This window comes from Eurypyga helias, unplaced genomic scaffold, assembly GCF_000690775.1.
Source record: "Eurypyga helias isolate BGI_N326 unplaced genomic scaffold, ASM69077v1 scaffold44306, whole genome shotgun sequence".
Classification (NCBI taxonomy): domain Eukaryota; kingdom Metazoa; phylum Chordata; class Aves; order Eurypygiformes; family Eurypygidae; genus Eurypyga; species Eurypyga helias.
The window spans coordinates 397-19,865 of record NW_010259575.1 but is presented as its reverse complement, the minus strand read 5'-3'; the positions used below and the strand labels follow the sequence as shown (position 1 = coordinate 19,865).

Genomic DNA, 19,469 nt, shown 5'->3' with positions numbered 1-19,469 from the left:
TGCATGGCGGTGATCTCCCCTCGGGCTGGGACCAGGTTCCTCTTTGAGGCTGAGAGACCCCTTGCCAACTGCAGATCTCTGGTAAGTGACCTGTATCACACATAACCTTGTATTAGAGTGCACTAGGAAGTTTGATTTTGTATTGGTAACCTTGTGAACCTTGTTGACATCAAACTCTGTTAAATCTCACTTTTACAGCATCTTACTTCAATAAAACCCCTTGTGCTGCTACCTTTGGCCATGGTTCTTCAAGCGGGGGTCTAAATCGCCTGTCCAAGACACCTTCTTTGCACAAAGCTCCAACAAATTCAGAAGCCGCACAGCTGCACCCCCATCCCTTGCTCCATTTCAGAGCTGCTTCCTGTATCAGCATCGTCACCTAACGTAGCTTGTTCCTCTCTTGCCCACAAACCACACGGCAAGGATTTCTGTGGCCCACCTGTCCTACACAGCACAACATGGCACTGAAATGAGGCACACGGGATTTTTGAAGGATTTTTCTGGGTGTCAAAAACACAGAGGGATGCCCCCCACCAAAAACCAATCATTTCTCTCCTGCAACAGCAGGATTTGCCCAACTCGCGTGAACGGCTCTGCGAAACTCTTCTGATCAATCTCATCTCTGCTCAATACTATCTGTCCCTCTGGATCCGTCAGGTTTCGGTATATATTAGTATTTCTTAATCCTTGAACAGGCAGACTTGCAGTTACAATGAGCTTTAGAAAACCGAGTTTTACTAACTCAGCGTTGTGGAAGGGCACAGAAAACATCAGTTGCGCTACATCAGTGACGTCTCTGCTACAGTGGGCACAGAAGCACGACTTCTTCCAGTGCACCACAAACTCGTCTTGCCGAGAAAAGGGGCAGGGGGGGTGCGGAAGACTGGGAGCACAGAAATCATCCAGGAAAAGCCTGATGCCTGTTTTAATGACAAACTGTTATAATTCTGTAAACTACAAAAGGGACATTTAAATGTAAAAAATGACAAGGTGAAAGGCATTTTAGTTGAATGTAATTAGCACCACAGAGTTAAGTGTACTGTTCACTGTGTAGCAGTCACTTACAGCATATAAACCTCCAGGTACAAGATGTGTTGACAGTAGGAAATCTTTGCCTATAAGGTTTTTTTCCTGCACTTCTGAACTCCACACTGACAGGCAATCTCTGTGTCTGGCATGCTTCCAGCTTCATAACCATAATCCCATGTGAGTTCGGTTCCAGCTTTCACATGCCTAAGAAATAAAACACTCAGTCAAAATTCGTTTGAACTAAGTGAAACAGTACTGTGCTTACAATTGGTCACCAACGACTCACATGCAAACCCCAAAACTGTAGGTGGCAGGGAGCAGCAGAGGTAGCTTGTTGGGAGAGAACCCAGAGGTATAATAAGTCTCTGGGACACGCATGCTGCTTTGTGTACCCGAGCTAAGCAGAGTGCAAACACACACCTAGGAGAAAAGAATTTATCAAGCAGTGCAATACGGTCAGACTCTAAACAACCTGCTCCAACTTCAACAAAATATTGGGAAACAAAAATCAAATAAAGAGAAAAAAACCACATAAGTGAATACATGTAAATGAGAACACAGACAGTTTTGTGCATTTTTACTATGCACAGTGCATCACTGAGGTTCGACCAGATCTCTAGATACACTGGTGATGACTATCATCTCTGACAAGCTAAGTTTTGATGTAACTGTGCTATCTATAGGTACACAAAGCCCGAGACCCAGAATTAAACACATGTTCCTCATGAACCAGCCACTCTGACAGTACAAAAAAGAGAGAAGACATTTGTAAGGTAGGAAATTCATTGCCCAAAATGAACGCCAAAGTAAATACCCAAGATGCTGAGGGACAACTGAGGGAAAATACAATAAAATATTAGTATTACAAAGAAGAGATTAATTCTCTGATACTTCTCACTGAACACGATATTAGGGACATCCAGTGAGTAACCAGGCAGCAGGCTGAGAACAAACAGTGAGGACTTTTCAAACAGCACATAGTTGCAACCTGTGACTTGCTGCCTTAGGGTGTTCTGGAGGTCAGAAATGTAAAACAAGTGAAAATGTGAGTGGGAAAGTTTATGGAAGATACACAATTAAGCTCAATGATCCAGATAGAATCCTTAACATTGTGAAAGGGTGATTGCCAGCAAGCAGGAGTGACAGCCAGGGGAACCCTGGGGAAGCCGAGGTAAGATTAACACTGAAATGGATGCAACAAAATTAAGCTTCCCCACTTTACACTGCAGTGAAAAACTGAAGAAAAATTCATTAGTGATAATCAACAGCTGTATTTCTTCAGTGCACAGGAAGAAGTCACCAATAAGAAGGTAGTTTTATGGTTTCACAATCTCAGCATCTGCCTCCGTTAGCATAATGATTTCCTAATAACTAAGCACTGCCTTTTCTCCTAGTGTCTTGAATGAACAACTTTAAACTTGCAAAAATTCACCTGTTTGTGAAGAACGCCACCCACGGGAAACTTCTGTTGTGAGTTTCTACAAACACACTCTGTGCAAAGAGATTTGGGCAGCAACTGTGCTGTAAAACAGAATATTTGAATTAGAAACAAAAAGACTCCTTGTTGCTGGCTGAAGAACCCATTTGGTGTCAGGTATCTGTCACTAATAGAGGTAGTTTCTTCCTTCCTTTCTCCAGCCCACACAGAATATCTATTACTCAATGCCATTCACCATTTATTTTTTCAGTAACTCTGTCTCTTTAAAGCATTATTTCCATTGTATTATGAAAGTATTCTGCCTAGGAAAAACAAGTTCTTTTATCAAGCCGTCCTCCAGAAATTTGTGGTGAGAATTCATCTCAGGTTCAGGATGCACCACAAATAAGCAGTATGAGACAGAAGTATCTCGCAGTCAGTCATGGGAGCAGTGCTAGGGAGCACGCAATGATTAAACAATTGCCTATGCTTGCAGAGATGGGAGATGTGAAAGGTCATTCAGGTGCATGTAGGAACATGTGTATGCAGAAGAAAGGTTTCAGCAAGATGCACTACTGATCTTAACACCTCTTCAAGGAAGCACAGCTTAAAACATAGGAAAGGATTTGGCTTAAGACACGTTGGCTTCATTCATGCCAATGAAGAGAAATAAGTTACTTGAAGAGTACATGCAGATGTGTCTATGAACCATTCATCTTAATTGGAGGTACTTGGCAATTTATTACAGCTTCTTGGCAAGAATAAATTGAGACATTCAGCAGATACGTACACAGTTTGACAGACCACTTTCTGAACCAATGATTGAATGGTAGAGAGATTTCCTACAGCAGCACAATGTTTATTGTGAATCCTAGAATCACAGAATGGTTTGGGTTGGAAGGGACCTTAAAGATCATCTAGTTCCAACCCCCCTGCCATGGGCAGGGACACCTTCCACTAGACCAGGTTGCTCAAAGCCTCATCCAGCCTGGCCTTCAACAATCCCAGGGATGGGGCATCCACAGCTTCCCTGGGCAACCTGTTCCAGTGCCTCACCACCCTCTCCGGGAAGAACTTCTTCCTGATATCCAATCTAAATCTTCCCTCTTTCAATTTAAACCCATTACCCCATGTCCTGTCACTACAGGCCCTTGTAAAAGGTCCCCCCTCAGCTTCCTTGTAGCCCCTTCAGGTACTGGAAGGTGCTACAAGGTCTCCCCGGAGCCTTCTCTTCTCCAGGCTGAACAAGCCCAACTCTCTCAGCCTGTCCCCATAGCAGAGGTGCTCCAGCCCTCTGATCCCCTTTGCAGCCTCCTCTGGACTCACTCCAACCGGTCGATAATCAGCACCAGCTAGAATTTATAATGGTTGGGAACAAAAGATGAGGCTGGGAAAAGACCTGTGCAACAGAATGTTGCATTTTCTCTCTGGACCTCAAAAAAAGGTTGTTCAAAAATTCAGGAGGAAGATGTCACTCATTACTGGGGAATATTTCACTCTGGAACCCAGTGGTGCCAAGAAGTACAGCTAGTACACTGAATGCATCATCTTACGGAAGCACTAACGTTCAGTGTGACCCAAGCTGCTGCTTTGTCACTTCTAGGAGTGCAGGGAGCACCACAAAGCCTGCCTACCGCCTATGTGGTGTATGCGCAAACGCCTTCTAGTTTGTGTAAAAGTATCATTTATTGAAGACAGCTAAGAAAACACATGCAACTTTTTACTTACATTAAGAAAACGACCCACATTTCCTTCTTTTGTGGCATCCAGTATATAAACATGTTCTTCATTAGCATTCTTCAGAAGCGTCTTGACACCATCAGCTTCCTCACAAAATGTGTCCTGTTTTGACTGCCTGTGATTTTCCTGTTTGCAGTCAGCTTTTAGTGGCACATTTTTGGATGGCCTCACACCACATGTGCCATCCAGTGCACCTGACTTGCCACCATCAACACTCTGCAGAGACAGACTCTTTCTTTTGCATTCTGCACTGTCCATGTCAGCAGACTCAGTCTGTCCCATTTCCATCAGATGTTCTTCCTTCTGCCGCCGAGTGGATTCTGTCAATGGACACGTGTTATTTTCAATGCTAGTTTAAGGCCAAAACCTTCCCCTTGTTTGGTGCTGAACTCTTATCCCCCCACCCTTTGTTCTCGAAAATGAATGCAGCTTCCTCACTGTCTGTAAGTCTATAACACAACCGCCCTTTCCCATGCCTCTTTTCAATCCTCCCGCAAATGACTGTTCACTGCTGCGGTGTCGAAAGCACTTGCTCAAGTCTCCTGCAAGTGACCTAGTCTCTCCTCCTTCTCAAATCCCACTCCAGATTGATTCCTTCCACATAGCATTTTATCCTCATCCACCACCTTAACTCCTCAGAGAATCACAAACTATAATTAAGACAGAAGTGAGATGTGCATGCCAATAGCATCAGTTTCACTCTGCCTCTGCAGCTTGAGGCCCCCCACCCCCGCATTATATCCTGTTCAATTGTTGATGACTGGAAAATGAATTGGGTGTGACACCCTAAGATTTCCAAGACTGACTTTCCCACAACTGCAACGTGTATAAGAAGCTGCTGTCAGGACTGTTCAACATGCCCCGAGATCAACTTTGCAGGCAAAAGATTGCCCTGTACCAGTTAATGCACTGTAAGACATTAATATATGCAGAGCAGCAATAATTTCTGTACTGCTGAGCTCTCTTAAGACAGCCTAAGCATTATGTGGGCAACATCACTCTACTCTGAGAACAGGCCTGCCCGAATCCAAAGGTCATTTGCTACATTTTAAGTCTATCACCTCGCGGGGCACAAGTGTAGTAAGAGTGCAGTATTTATAGCTCTGCAAACCTACTTTCTTTTCCTTTCTTTGTTGCACTGGTTAGTTTTGGTTTGTTTGACTGATGACTCTGAGAATTCTCTTCATCTGAGCTGGCACTGTGCACCAATTCCTTTAAACAGAATAAAAGATAATGAAAAGGCTGTGAGGTATCATTGCTGTATGCAACTTTTGGTCAGCACAGGATAGCAAGTGGCTTTTAGGACTCCAGGGCTGAAGTTTAAAACCTACTGTAATGCACAGCTGTGGCTGAGTTTCAAAAGTTCACACATTCACTGCAATGCAACATTTAGCTTAATTTCAAATCATCCTTCAGAATAACCTGGAAGGAGCTCCATGCTCAATAAAACATTTAAATAAGTCCAAATGATGTCACCAGAACTTAAATGTGTTTGTGTAAGTTGCTGAACCAAAGCCCAAACACGTTTTTTACAGGGTTTAAATAAAACGAACACGTGGCAGGATTTCTCCTCTCCCACCACAAAAAGACAATTAGTTACAGGAGCTCCAGAATGCACAGCAGTGCCAAATGTTAGCACGAAAATCCCACGTGCATTCCTTAACTGCAGAGAAACCTACAGAGGAAGTTTACCCCCGTTTCCCTCCTTTGCACGTATTTGCAGGCAACACTTCCCACTCAGGTCAGATCGAATTCTCCCAGCTGTGCCACTGCAGGAGAAAACTGCATCCAACTCCTGAGATTTTCTTCTCTCCCTGCTATGTCATTCTTTCGGGAGACATCACAAAAATATTATCACTCTGACGCCCTAACCCTGCAGTTAATTACAAGAGGGGATGGAGAGGGAGAAAGATTTCTTGAGGCTGGAGCGTAAGGGAAGGGAAGGGTAGAGAAGGGAAGGCTGCAAGAGTAGTTAGTGCTGGTCTCAGGGAACACATTGAAGGGCTAATCATGCTGAAGGGATGGGGTACAGCTTCCAGTACGCCAGCTCACCTCAGTGTGACACAAGCTCATGAAGAAAGATCATTACAACTATTTAGGTGCGCAAGATGAAAAGGTCAAAGTTAACATACACGTTCAGCACAGCAAAAAATTAATCTATTAAAGGCAGTTATTACCATTTTTAGCTGGTGCTTATGAAAAACAACTGTTCTACTTCCAGGCCTTCTCACAGTTGCGATACTTAAATTCCTTGGATGAACCCTGTACAGAAAGGTCAAAAGGAAATTATAAAAGGCAAAAAGACCCCTAAGTAACTCTCCCAACACACATTTCACTAACAGTCTTTAGTGCATAAAGAACAGACTACACCAGAGCCTGCAGTCTGGCCTTGCCCCAACGTCTGTGACTATTTTGCCTTTAAGAACTGAGGACCTAGGTTAGGTTATCAATAATATTTGTAAACAAACAGTTGCTCATACTTTTTTTTTTGAGAGCCCAGCAGCTGCTTTCACATCCTTTCCCAGTTCTCCTGCTGAGAAACAAATGCTCTGCTGTTTTACTACTATCTCAGATCATCCCAAAATAAGAGCACCTACCCAGAGAGTTCTGCCTTGTTCCTGCTACTGCTGTCAACAGTTCTGACTGTGTGGCTTTCAAACAGGAAAGCAAAGATGTTGTGGGGGAGACAGGCAATATATGGCAGATAAAGAAAATACTCTCCCACAAAAGCACCTTACTCCTTCACATCCGGAGAACGTTGAGGAAGGATGGGAAGTAGTATCTGGCATTTACATTTAAAACATCTAAAAATCACATTCATTCTGATTATGCTCAGAGTGTAGTAGAAAACATCAGTTTCAAAACGAAGCTTAATACCTGTACGATGTCTAGCAATATGTAACAGCTCTTGTTCAAGAAAACTTGCAGTGTAAAACATTTATATGTGTTTTCTTGCCACAAAAAAAAAATACCACGGCACTTCTTTGGGCTACTGATAATGGCAACAAATGCTGCTCTTTAAGGCTTTCTTAAGATTTAAAAGCCTTTGTAAATTCTAAAGGAGATGTAGGCCCAAGAAGCTGCGACATTATCACACGATTCCATTGGCTGTCCTGTTCGGTTGAATGACATGTCAAGCTGAGCACACTGATGTCCTCTGAAAGGCTTCTCAGTTCAGCTGGATTGTCATTTCTTATGAGGCGGAATAATCTGTCCTGTTTTTTTCCATGCAGCCCACATGAGGCACGTTTTTATTCTCAGAAAAGGAGAGTTATGAGATTTAAGGTAGCAGTGCAGTAAACACAACTTTAAAACGGTGCTTCCCTGCAATTTTTAGTAACAGCACTTTGAAGTAACATCTAGCCAGTTGCTGATAATTACATAATTTACAAAATCATGAATTCATTAGGTCTCCAAGATACTGAAATGGATATACTGGCAGGTGTTTAAAGAAGTTTCCATTTGCAGCTCCATGGTCCTCCTCAAAAATCCACAATAATCTTCTACTATGAAACGAGCAAAAATTTGCAATCATTCATGAGAAGCAGAAAGAAAGTGTTTGCAAAGTAGCGTGGCAGAGCATGGAATAAAATTTAAGAAAACCAGCTCCTGACTGCCTTCTGAAAAGACACCTGCTACAGACCAAGCCACATGGTCATTTTGCAATAATTTTATTTTAGGAATTCTGACAGGCCATGAGACCCTTACTGTAAAATCAAAACAGGACCAGAACTTCTGCTGAATTCACTGCAAATAGTGAGGTGTTGTCAGACTCCTAATGGGAAAAGTTAAGACTCCTAGCAGGAAAGGTTGTGTTACAAAGAACAAGATGTTTAGAGACATGAAGCAAAGGATGGGACAGTTAGTGGCCAATTTGTTATCAAACCCTTCAGTCTCATCAAGTATCTTTAAATCATTTATCTCAAGTATCTTCTATTAATTCTTTCAAATCAGCATAATAATTTATGCCCTGAACAGATCAGGTACACCCAGGAGATTAACTGGATTTCTAGAAAAAGCCAAGTGGTACACACAGTAAGTAAAATTAATATAGAGAAAAAAAAACTCTGTCCCACCAGAAGAAATAATCAGGAATTAACAAAAAAGTTGAGAAATTAAAAAAACCCACCCTCAGCTGAGAACATTCAGTTCTACTCTATATTTTACAAAGGAGCTTCTAGAATAGGGGAATATTAGTTTTGTTATGCTTAAGTTTGCTTTGGTAAACTTACAGGGTTGATTTATTTTCATTATCCACAGTCTGAGACAAAGATTCCTGCTTCCCAAGAACACCATTTTTGCCAGTCTGCACGAGTTCAGTCACAGAGTCGTCTGAAACATCAGCGTCAAGTTTTCTTTTTTTGGAAAAAAAGCCATGGCTTCTGTCATTAGCAGCACTCTTCTCTTTCAGCCCTTGACCAGCATCTCCCAATAACTGAACTTCAGCTCTGCTCATTAATCTGCCTGGAAGAAAAAGATTTTTTTTTTTCTTTTTAATTTTTTTGTTTGCCAAGATGGGTCACACTCACTATCAGGTCTCAAACTTACATTAAAAAAATACAAGAACATTATTTGGAAAGCAAAATATGAATGCATTTATACTGAAGAAAAACTAGCCCCGGCACAGGATGCATAGGCTTTGCTCCCGACTGTTTTGACTGTCAGTCTGGCACCACTGCATTGCACAGTTCCTCAAGGTCCTTCTGCCCGCTTGATCATCCTGCAAGTTAAGATTCTACTGACCCACTTCCTTTCCAACCCCGTATTTCCCTCTTTGGTTCGCAAAACCAATTCCAGGGCACAGGAAAGGGAGAATTATGCTATACATCTTCCACGGGACACCTTCTGTTACCTGAGTAAGTACAAACAAATGTCCCCTTGTCGATATCATCTAGGCAGCGGACGCCCCAACCTTTCTTCTCCGTGTTGAACACCTGCAACCTGACTTGAATACCATGCTGTACAACTCTGTTCTGACACATCATCTTGTCACACCTGCACAACACACTACACTCATAAATTCTGTCAAGAGGAAGCAAAACAAAACACAATATAAAAGAATGCATTACCAAAACCAAGTTGCTATTACTAATTTCCCTCCTGAGCATTAATAAGGCAGTTGACTGAAAAGACAGACACTCTGACTAAAACTGATTGTGCAGCAGTGATCTGAAGCTCATGACTTTCTTGATTGCCGATTCATCAATTTTAAGAGTCTGTCAGCCATATTTTGGTATAAGTAGGCAAGAAAAATAAATGTTCCCCTTTTATTTTATAGGAGTAAATCACACAGAAGCGGAAATCATAGAATCATAGAATGGTTTGGGTGGGAAGGGACCTTAAAGACCATCTAATTCCACCCCCCCTGCCATGGGCAGGGACACCTTCCACTAGACCAGGTTGCTCAAAGCCTCATCCAGCCTGGCCTTGAACACTTCCAGGGATGGGGCATCCACAGCTTCTCTGGGCAACCTGTTCCAGTGCCTCACCACCCTCTCGGGGAAGAACTTCCTGATATCCAATCTAAACCCCCCCACTTTCAATTTAAACCCGTTACCCCTTGTCCTGTCACTACAGGCCCTTGTAAAAAGTCCCTCCCAGCTTCCTTGTAGCCCCTTCAGGTACTGGAAGGTGCTGTAAGGTCTCCCCGGAGCCTTCTCTTCTCCAGGCTGAACAAGCCCAACTCTCTCAGCCTGTCCCCAGAGCAGAGGTGCTCCACCCCTCTGAGCATCTTCGTGGCCTCCTCTGGACTCCTTCCAGCTGTTATGAAGCACCTCATTCTATGCTGGAACACATTTTAGCAAAGACAACCTGTCTGCTTGGAACTTGCTGTAGCTGTCCAGAGTTTTAGGATGTAACAAAATTATTTCTAAAAGAATTCACAATTGGGCTTTTTCTGCATTTGTTTCTGGGTTCACTGGCAGCTTTAATTCTGCACGTCAGGCATAAACTAACATCACACAGCAACAAAGGACTGAAAGGGGGCTCTGTAAGCCTGTGGGTTCAGCCCTTGGCTACTGCAGAAAGCTACCTTGCACAACTCCTCTCCTGAACACCTGAGGTTACTGGCACCTTCCCCAGGCCATACAGTAATCCACAGGAGCTGAATAAGAGAAAGGGAAAGAACACTTGCAGCACTGGGACAGCTTTGGAGACCCTTGGAAGATTCATACATAACCAAGTATGGCAACAGCAGCTGGCTGATAACTCCTTTAGGACTCTGGTCCTACAGAGCAAATGGGTGGACAAAATACAGGGCGAAAATCAAGGGTGGCTATTGCTTCCCCACTTCTTTGGCTGTGATGGTCTTGTGACAGAGCTTCTTCTCTTGTGGCAGGTTTGCTTCCCTTCTCCCCTCGGCATGCCCGAATGAACCAGCATGAGCCAGACATGGCCTGAGCTCCTGGACCAGCTAATACTGGTACTCTTCATGCTCCTCTTGGACCTTGAGCTAAGCTGTGAAAATTATGCTATCTGCAGTACAAAAGTGGTTTTCTCCTCCTATTACACAAGTCATATTAATTGTTTAATCATCCTGATCCATCAGTAAAATCGTGACAACTACTGAAGGTTTCAGTAGTCCAGAAACTTCAGTTATTTCAGTCCTGTAGCACTTACATTACGGGAGTAAAATAAGAGCATACAAAATAAAATAACAGCTAATAGTTTGGTCTTTCTTACCCACTAGGAACAGGACCCTCCAGTCTTTTGTAACTGTATCCACGGGATGTTTTACTACTTGGAGACAGAGAAATTTTACTACGGCCTTTTGCAGTTAGCTGTAAGCATGCACATTTTGACCTAAAAAAATAACAGTGAAAACATCTCAAAATGTATTTGCGGCAGCATAAATCAAATATAAATCTAGAAAATTTAAAACATACTTGAGTATACACACACAACCTTTATATATACCTGTATTTCCCCACACCCCATTTTTATTCTGCAAGGCCATTTCAGGCATCCTACCCTTCTCTCTGTCTCTTGCCTGGTTATATGTGCTTTACAATAATCATGTTCTCTCCACCCCAACTCCATTCTCCTGCCAAGCTCTGTAAAAGGCACATGTGAACAGTCAAAGTAAACCAGAAAGTTTTTATAAACAGGACACACTCAGCTTGATTGAATGAAAGAAAATCATCTGTTCTGGCATCCCAGCCTGTGACCCACTTCTTTGGCACCTTCCTCCCGCCCTAACCTCCAGGAAGTGAAGAATATCACGCTCTGGAGTGGAGAGCTCAAACAATAAAGCTGGCCGTCACCATCTTATGTCATGATAGCTCCCAATGACCCACAGTGTTTGTGCAAACAGCAACGGACCAAATCCTCAACCCCAAAACCTCACATCAAAAGCATTTCAACTCCAGGAAATTTAATGCTATGTGCCTGCGCTTCCCCGCCACTCAAGTAAAACTAAGTGACTTTAATTCCTGTAGCTTCATTATTCTAGGCTGTGATTTCAAGCTTTTGTTGGGTCAGGGGCAATTATACTGCACACCAGCACACGCAATCACCCTAGCTTTCAGGCATACAAAATGGATTGGACACCAAGTAACACCTACAGGCAGAGGTCACATCAAAGACAAACACCCTTCAAGAAAGAGTACAAAATTATCACCTCACTCGCATATGTTAAGTGTGGTAGGTTCCCACAGAGTAATACGGAGCCCAGAGTTACTGGGCTTTAGAAAAAGACAGCAATGAGCAACACCATTCGAACCATGTGTTCTGTGACCACGGAGCTTCATGGTTTCCATTCAGACAAGGGGAAGGATGGGATGCAGAGGTTGTGAGCGGGGATGTTTTTTCCTCTGCTCTCACTTATAAGTTCCAAACAACCTGGTCTCTCCAGGTAGTCCCATCCCATCTCTAGGATACCATCCTACAGAGGGAGCTGCAGCAAAAGTTGTCATGCAGGATCCCTCCCTGCCTGCCAGGAAAACGAGCCCGCCTCTGCTGGCAAAACTCTCCCTTCCCAAAGCTGAGAGATCTGCTTGGCAGCTGCCCTGGAGAAGCACTGCCAATTTGGGAAGACAGGGAAAGGAACACAATAAATCCACTTGTTGATCACATCCTTCCCTAAACAGAGGCTGGATGAGTAGGAGCACCCAAATTCTGGAGAAGACAAAGACACAGTAGTGTCAGTCAGCACAGGGGATGGCACATGACAACAACCACAGATATTCCAGCAGCATTGGTTGTTATTTGGCACTGTTTGGTACTGTGTACCTGCACCCTTACACCACCCCCCTCCTATTGAGGCACCGTGTATCACTTGTCCAGGATTAAATTTTTCTACCTACCTATCAATGCAGCCATCTGTGCAGTCACATGAATCAACAAATATGCTAGAGAAATTCCTGAGATAATATCCACGCGGCCACGATGCCCTCCGGTACTTGAAATAAGGCAGTCTTGCGCGGTCAAGATCATTACAGAAGGAAACAGGCACAGACTCGGCTCCATTGCTAATATCAAACTCAAACACAAGGGGTTTGGGATTTACGGCGCTCCTGCCCAACAGTACGTATGTGTTGAAGGAGAAGTGATCAACAAATAAGAAATTGCACTCCGTTTCAAACAAATAATTTTGCACGTCCTGAAAGCTTCTCAGGCTTCGGCCGCAAGGAGCTTTGTAATTCACATCCAGTGATTTCGAAAGGCAGTCTGCTTTTGCATGGCGTCTTTGGAAGTGAAACAGGATTGGTATCTTAAGAGGATTTTCACCCTTGTAGGAGCCCATTGCTCTGTTGGCAAGACATGCACTAGAGCACTTGTGGTTCTGAAACCCCAGGTTTAAAGGTAAATCCTGAATTTCACTAGATGCTTCTTTACTCCTTGAGCTTGTTTTTTCCATCTCCTCCTTTTTGCTATAATAAAATAGAAGAAAAAAAAGTTAAAAAAAGGGTAGCATCTTAGACAACTCGTTTTTTAGTGGTTCAATATTATTAGCACAGGAAAGAAACAGCCCATTGCTAGAAGGCCACAGGTTTTACTGAATCACTGTTTACATTGTGTTACAGTCCTAATATCATATGAAGACATAATCAATAGCATTTAAAAAAAAAAAAGGCAACAGCTTCTTCGCAGAAAGACCTAAAACGCAGAAAGGCTATTTAAAACAAAATAAGAAAAAGTTATCTTTACCCCCATCTTCCAACTCAGTACCAGAGGCTAAACGCAGAGAGACTAAGTTATGTGCCTGACAATCTGCACAGCCCGTGAAAGCCTGACAACTTGTCTCAAAAACTGTTAAGTCCCAACCCTGATATTCCTGGTAATGCTCATGGATCTTTATGCACAACCTAATGCACTGTTTTATTCTGCAATGTTCTCCCATGGTAAATTAGACAACTCTACTCAAAACCTTAGGTTTTCCATATTGGTCAAGTTAAAAATATTTTCACTTTGAAAACAGACAGGATTCAAAACTGGGTTTAAAATGTTGAATTTAGAAACACAAGAGAGATTAAAATCTCCCTCAAATGCACTAAAGAATAGGTCCAATGAGGAACTAGAATAAACTATTAAATACACTGACCTGTGGGAACCTTCTACAGAGTTTGCAGCGTTGTCACCTGTAAGAAGACACTGTGATTTGGGTGTGGTTTCCTGTATGCCATCTCCATCCAACATGTTGCTTCCTGAAAAAATTGGAACACAAGCAAACACTTCAGCAATCCACATTTCAATGTATAATCAAACTTAACTTTAGTCACTAAAAAGATAATTGCCAAAATACATTCAAACCAATGGATTGCTACCAGCTACAGCTAACAAACAGCATGCTCATGAGCATCCTACTAAAAAAAGAAGCTGCTTTTTATAAATTCTTCAAAAGTCATGTGTTTGCACATAGGTGTGCAAGTGAGCGACTAGCTGAGACATCACACACTCATACTTTCCCTCCTGCTCCTCCTCTCCCTCCCTTCCCCCAAAGTGGAACTTAGGTATGTATTGACCAAGTTGGGGCAGAAACGCACCATGAAGCTTTACCCTTTTTCACAGCCCACCAGGTGATTTGCACATTAAAATCTCCCATGTAGCTTTCCAAGCGCACTGAGACAACATGCATATGAAAGACATCTACACATGTGTCTGTTATTTGAGGTAAAAGGATGCCAGGGTATTATGGTTAGTGGAGCCACACCAAGATGACTCTGCTTGCAGCCAGCTCAGGTTCAACAGTGCTTACTAGTTCAAACTCTCTTGATTTGGTACAAGCCACACACACCACAAAAGTAAAACCCAGGTGAGAACCCACAGTCCAGTACCTGAACAAACAAATAATTATGGTTTTTCCCCTGTAATGCTAACAGGCTTCTTGAAGCTATTTTACTGATTTTAATGAAGGGAAGTAAGCTCTTGGCGAGTAAAACAAGACAAATTCAAATAAATATCAAATAAATACAGTAGAGACAAACATACCGTTGGTTAAGAGATCAGCTAGATTAGCTTCATTCACCAGTGCCCAAGCCTGCCAGCATTCTATGCAAAAACCAAACATATATGAAGTTAAATTTAAGTAATGACAATAGGGACAATGACAATAGGGACCGCAAGGTCTAAGTCCTCCAGAGACACCCGTTCCCCCACTATGCTAATCTAGGGCATTGCAAGACTGATACTATTAGAACACTTTTGCACCACAGTCCTTAACAGACACATCTACAAATCACAATAAAGTTAGCGCTCGTATCAGTAGCTATGAATCAGCACCAAATATCCTCTGGCTTTTGGAAAGCTGCTGGAGTGTTTCCGAAGGCACACAAACCAGCAGCTTCCTGTGGCAGTAATATACATGAACACAGTTTAGTGACTCTTTGCTTTGTCATCAAAGTAGTCATCTTCTTGCTGAGAAGGACTGGATCTTGGCAGACCAAATTAATGCTACTCATAAATTGGTTGAAATGGCTTTCAGAGGGTAAAAACACAAAGAAGAGACCAGCTCTGTCTCAACCTCTTACCCCACGCAATAAATATTACGAGGTGGCAGACAAATGACAGCAAAATCCACAATATTTCAGTTTGAAATCTTTGCAAAACCAAACATAGAAAAATTCAGATTTAACTGTGTCACAGATCCATTGTGTCATCTGGGGATTCCAGTTCAACTTTTATCTGTGCACTGCTGTACTATTTTGTCATAAAATTCACAGTGTGGGAGCTCAAGTACACATAAAATTGCGCTACCAATTTAGAGCAAGCGGTACAATGCAGAGCGTGTGGCTGTACCAGTTTAAAAGCATCTTATGCTACTGTACATTTTCTTGCACAAAAAAAGACGGTTAAGATCCATACATTGCATTTACACTGGTGACTTCATAAAAAACAGAGTAATTTTTCTGAATTAAATAAACCAGTACAAAGAAACCTGACTACTGCTCCAAGATTCTCAGACTTTCGATTTTGATGTAGATAAAGGAAACTTACTTCCATGAAAATCTGCAACAACCTTAAATGCACTGCCATCACTTTTTTCTGCTAACGTCTCTAGTTGTGACAGTGTCTCTATCATGAAATAATACTTTTATGATTATAATCCCACCCCAAAGCGATTCAGATCACCGAGATCAGCTTGAAAGGCTAAAACTCCTGATGATAAACAAAACACGAGGCACTGCAGAAATTTCTTTACTTCTCAAGAATAAACTTTCCAGTTCTGTGAGCTTAAGAGCCACACATGGTTTGAAAAGACATCCCCATCCCTGGATGTCTTCAAGGCCAGGCTGGATGAGGCTTTGAGCAACCTGGTCTAGTGCAAGGTGTCCCTGCCCATGGCAGGGGGGTTGGAACTAGATGGTCTTTAAGGTCCCTTCCAACCCAAACCATTCTATGATTCTATGAAAAAGTACACGGGCAAAACAAGAAAGTGGCAAAATGCACCTGAAATTATTAGTCTCTTTTTAAAAAGCAGGTGTATTTTTAAACGTGTTTAAAACCGCCAACTGCTAAGTAATTTAAAGTCAGAGATATCTGAGTTGTAGCAGGTATCACAGAGCCCTACACAAAGCAGGCCACAGCTCCCCTGCAGTCCAGCTCAACTGTTACAAGGATTTCAAACCTTCGTTTGTGGCAGTTCCATTCTTGATCTTTTGCTTTAGCAACAGCAGCACGTTTTGCACCTGCTCGAAGATGACGTCCACTCTTCTACCTCCCAACTGTGTCCAAAACGCCTTCACATCACCTGAAAGGCAAACTTGCGTTTATAAGCCTGGACAGCTCCCAAGAAGTCCAAAAACACGAGTAGCTCCGAGTGGACTTTTCAAAGGCTCCCATTCATTTCACTGGGAGGCACTCCTGAAAACAACAGCCAGGACAGCTGTCATAGGCTTAAACCGTCAGAATTCTATTCCTAAACCTAATCATGAAAGTGAAACACAAGTAAAGTGATGAACTGGAGCAGCTTCTGACAGCCCAGGATGCTCCTTCAAGTAACTTTTCAAGCATGTCTACAAAGGGTGATGTGGAAGCCTTTCTCCAAACACCAACAAATCAGTCCCACTGTAAATCAATCACCACTCAAATTTACAGAAGTGATACAGGAGAGCATTTTCAACTGAACATATTATTTATTTAATAAAGGCATTTGGAATTTTTTTTTGTAGCTATAACCTCCCCTAGCTGCACAAGCTGACTATCCTGTCCCATCAATATTTTTGGTATGTTTCCTAGAGAAAAAACATTTGAAATATTTTCAGATAAAAGCAGCTTAGCAAATTTTGTTCACCAAGTGATAGCAGCTGCAGTAATTCATAAAGCCTTTATGTCGTGCCTGCTTCCTTCACCAAAAATATTTATAAAGAACATTTTGTTTAAAGAAATGTTTTTTAAGTTACTGGTTCAGAGCCTCTTCTCTTCCAAGTGTATGTACCTTTGAGGTACTAAGCCCATTCATGAAAGCTCCTGCTAAAGCATCAGCAGTGTACCTTTGGCAGGGTCTCTGAAAAGGGAATATGGTTCAGTGTGTCGGAAAAGAGAACGGACTGTCTCTCATGGTTAACGTTTCTCCAGTGATTAAGCACAAAATAGTAAGTAGATCTGTTTTCCTGTTTCATTCCTAGAGGCTGAGTCCACTATCACCATCCTAGGTTTACATTCCGCTTTCAGAGAGTAAATCATGGCTGGCAAACGTGCTGTAGCGACAGCAGTCATGAAATCCTGCGTGCTAGAAAAAAAAGTATTTCCTTCATTTTTTAGTAGAGAATGACTTCTGTTGCTTAAGATACCAGAAACTAGCAGAGAATGACTTCTGTTGCTCAAGATACCAGAAACTAAGTGGCCCATGGCAGTACAGAGTTTATGGTTACTCTCAAGAGTGGCATGACAGCAGTGAAGAAAGTAACATCTGCCTGTCACCACAACCCAGGTTGCTTATGACACCAGCAGCTAAGAGCATATTTACAATCAACGGGCAATATTGAAAGTACTTTATCTTGTAAAACAACTGATTTGGCATTAACTCTCCACATAATTTCCTGAGCTTTTATATTCACAGAAATTAAAAAAAAAAAAAGTGGCAACGTCAGTCCCATTAACAAAAAAAAAGGTCCACCCTTCTTGGAAACCTACGCTACTGCTCCAAGAGACAACATCTGTCCAAGGCCATTCCTACCCTTTTGCTGTGCAGTATCATGCATTTAAAATATTGAGACATAAGTATATTCAATACCTGTGTTTAAAAATACACATTCAGAAATTCTAGTAAGAAGTCCCAGCACTGATTAAAACTGCTGTCCTTATTTCTTACCTGCTTTCAGGTATTTCCATACATTCACTAAGTCTGGATAGCACCGGTGGATAGATCACTTCAGAGGACGGGTGACATAACAGTGTGTCATTTCTGAGCCATCAGTTATATTCTTGTGTAAGCCAACAGGAAATAAAACACGTATGACTACGTGTAGTGCTCAACCCACTCACCTTGGAAATGCTTCCCCAACCCTCACAATGGAGTGCCCTAAAATCCAGCAGCAAAAACTTGGGTCTTGCACTGAGAAGCAAAGATTGTGTATATTCATAATATAATTTTCATTTCAAAAAAGACAGATGCCCACATCACTAATCTCCTCTCCAGTGTTAATGCTGCTATTGTCAACCCCAGCCAGGCAGACAGGGAATGAGCAGGCACAGGATGCACCTACCTAGTCAGCATTCAAAATGATTTCACCAGCTGATGACTCAGGGCATCTGGTGGCAATAGTTCTAAACCTGGCTGAGGCTACTACCTCTGGAAGGATTTTCTTTTCCCTCTATAGGGCCCTTATGGCCATATATATATCTTTTTTCAGCTGTCTGCAGGGGAATGATGCTAGAGCAAGAAACAAGCAGCCAAGGCCAGGGCTACTTATGGCAGATTCCAGATAATATACTTGGGTGCGTGCTTCCTAAAAAGGATCTGTAGTGCTGCTGACTATTGTCTTACACATACTCCATAAAAGGCAAAACTACTGTCTCTCAGTTGTCATTTTCACACTAGAAGTGGTGCCAACTATATAATACCTTCTCTTTCCCCCAACAAATCCAAATCATACTACCTTCAATCCTCTCCTCCCTGGAACTGCTAAGGTTCTACACTCCAAAGCAGTTGCACAGCACTGCAAGAGGTGCATAACGGACAAGTAAGAGATCAGGTGAGAAATTAAAATGGTTGTAGCTACTTAGTTCTTCAAAATTTATACAAGTAAATACTGCAGTGGGAGCACTGTGTGAGAAAGTGTTTTGGTCAGACAGCCATCCCACTTCCAAAGAGTCATAGAATCACAGAATGGTTTGGGTTGGAAGGGACCTTAAAGATCATCTAGTTCCAACCCCCCTGCCATGGGCAGGGACACCTTCCACTAGACCAGGCTGCTCAAAGCTTCATCCAGCCTGGCCCTGAAGTAAGCCAGGGATGGTTCATTCTGTACAGAAATTTAATTTGGTTGACTGGGAAAAGAGGTTATGTATAGACTACCGATTCCTAGAAAAGTTTCCCACAAGAACTGCTCAAAACATATTTTTTTTTAAGGCTTACTTCCTTCCTCTTCCATCTTCTGGGGCAGCTGCATGGAGGGCCGTTATACTCGTTGAGATATCGCCAGCACTGAGCCCAGCTGAGGTAGGAGAGCGGTGGGTTGACCTCGCTGTCCCCCGACAGCACGTGAGGGGCCTGCAGACAGGAGTCGGGCTGCCGGTCAGGCTAGGAGCACTGCGCCACGGCTTGCCAATGGCTGACATGGGGTGAACCTCTGCTGGGGCCAAACCGGGGGTAGGGGCGAACCTCTCGTGGGGGCGAGGGTGC

General features: G+C 42.7%; 1 protein-coding gene across 1 annotated transcript; it reads right to left on the bottom strand.

Moving 5' to 3' along the window:
* Positions 1-1,115: 1,115 nt before the first annotated feature.
* SETDB2 (SET domain, bifurcated 2) lies at positions 1,116-19,218 on the bottom strand. The gene is given in 14 exon segments (XM_010154676.1): positions 1,116-1,233; positions 2,462-2,550; positions 4,175-4,506; positions 5,302-5,398; positions 6,355-6,448; positions 8,419-8,650; positions 9,039-9,208; positions 10,868-10,987; positions 12,490-13,056; positions 13,728-13,830; positions 14,615-14,674; positions 16,251-16,373; positions 18,724-18,783; positions 19,203-19,218. Coding segments are annotated over 14 exon segments (2,181 nt in total).
* Between the last annotated feature and the right edge of the window lie 251 nt (positions 19,219-19,469).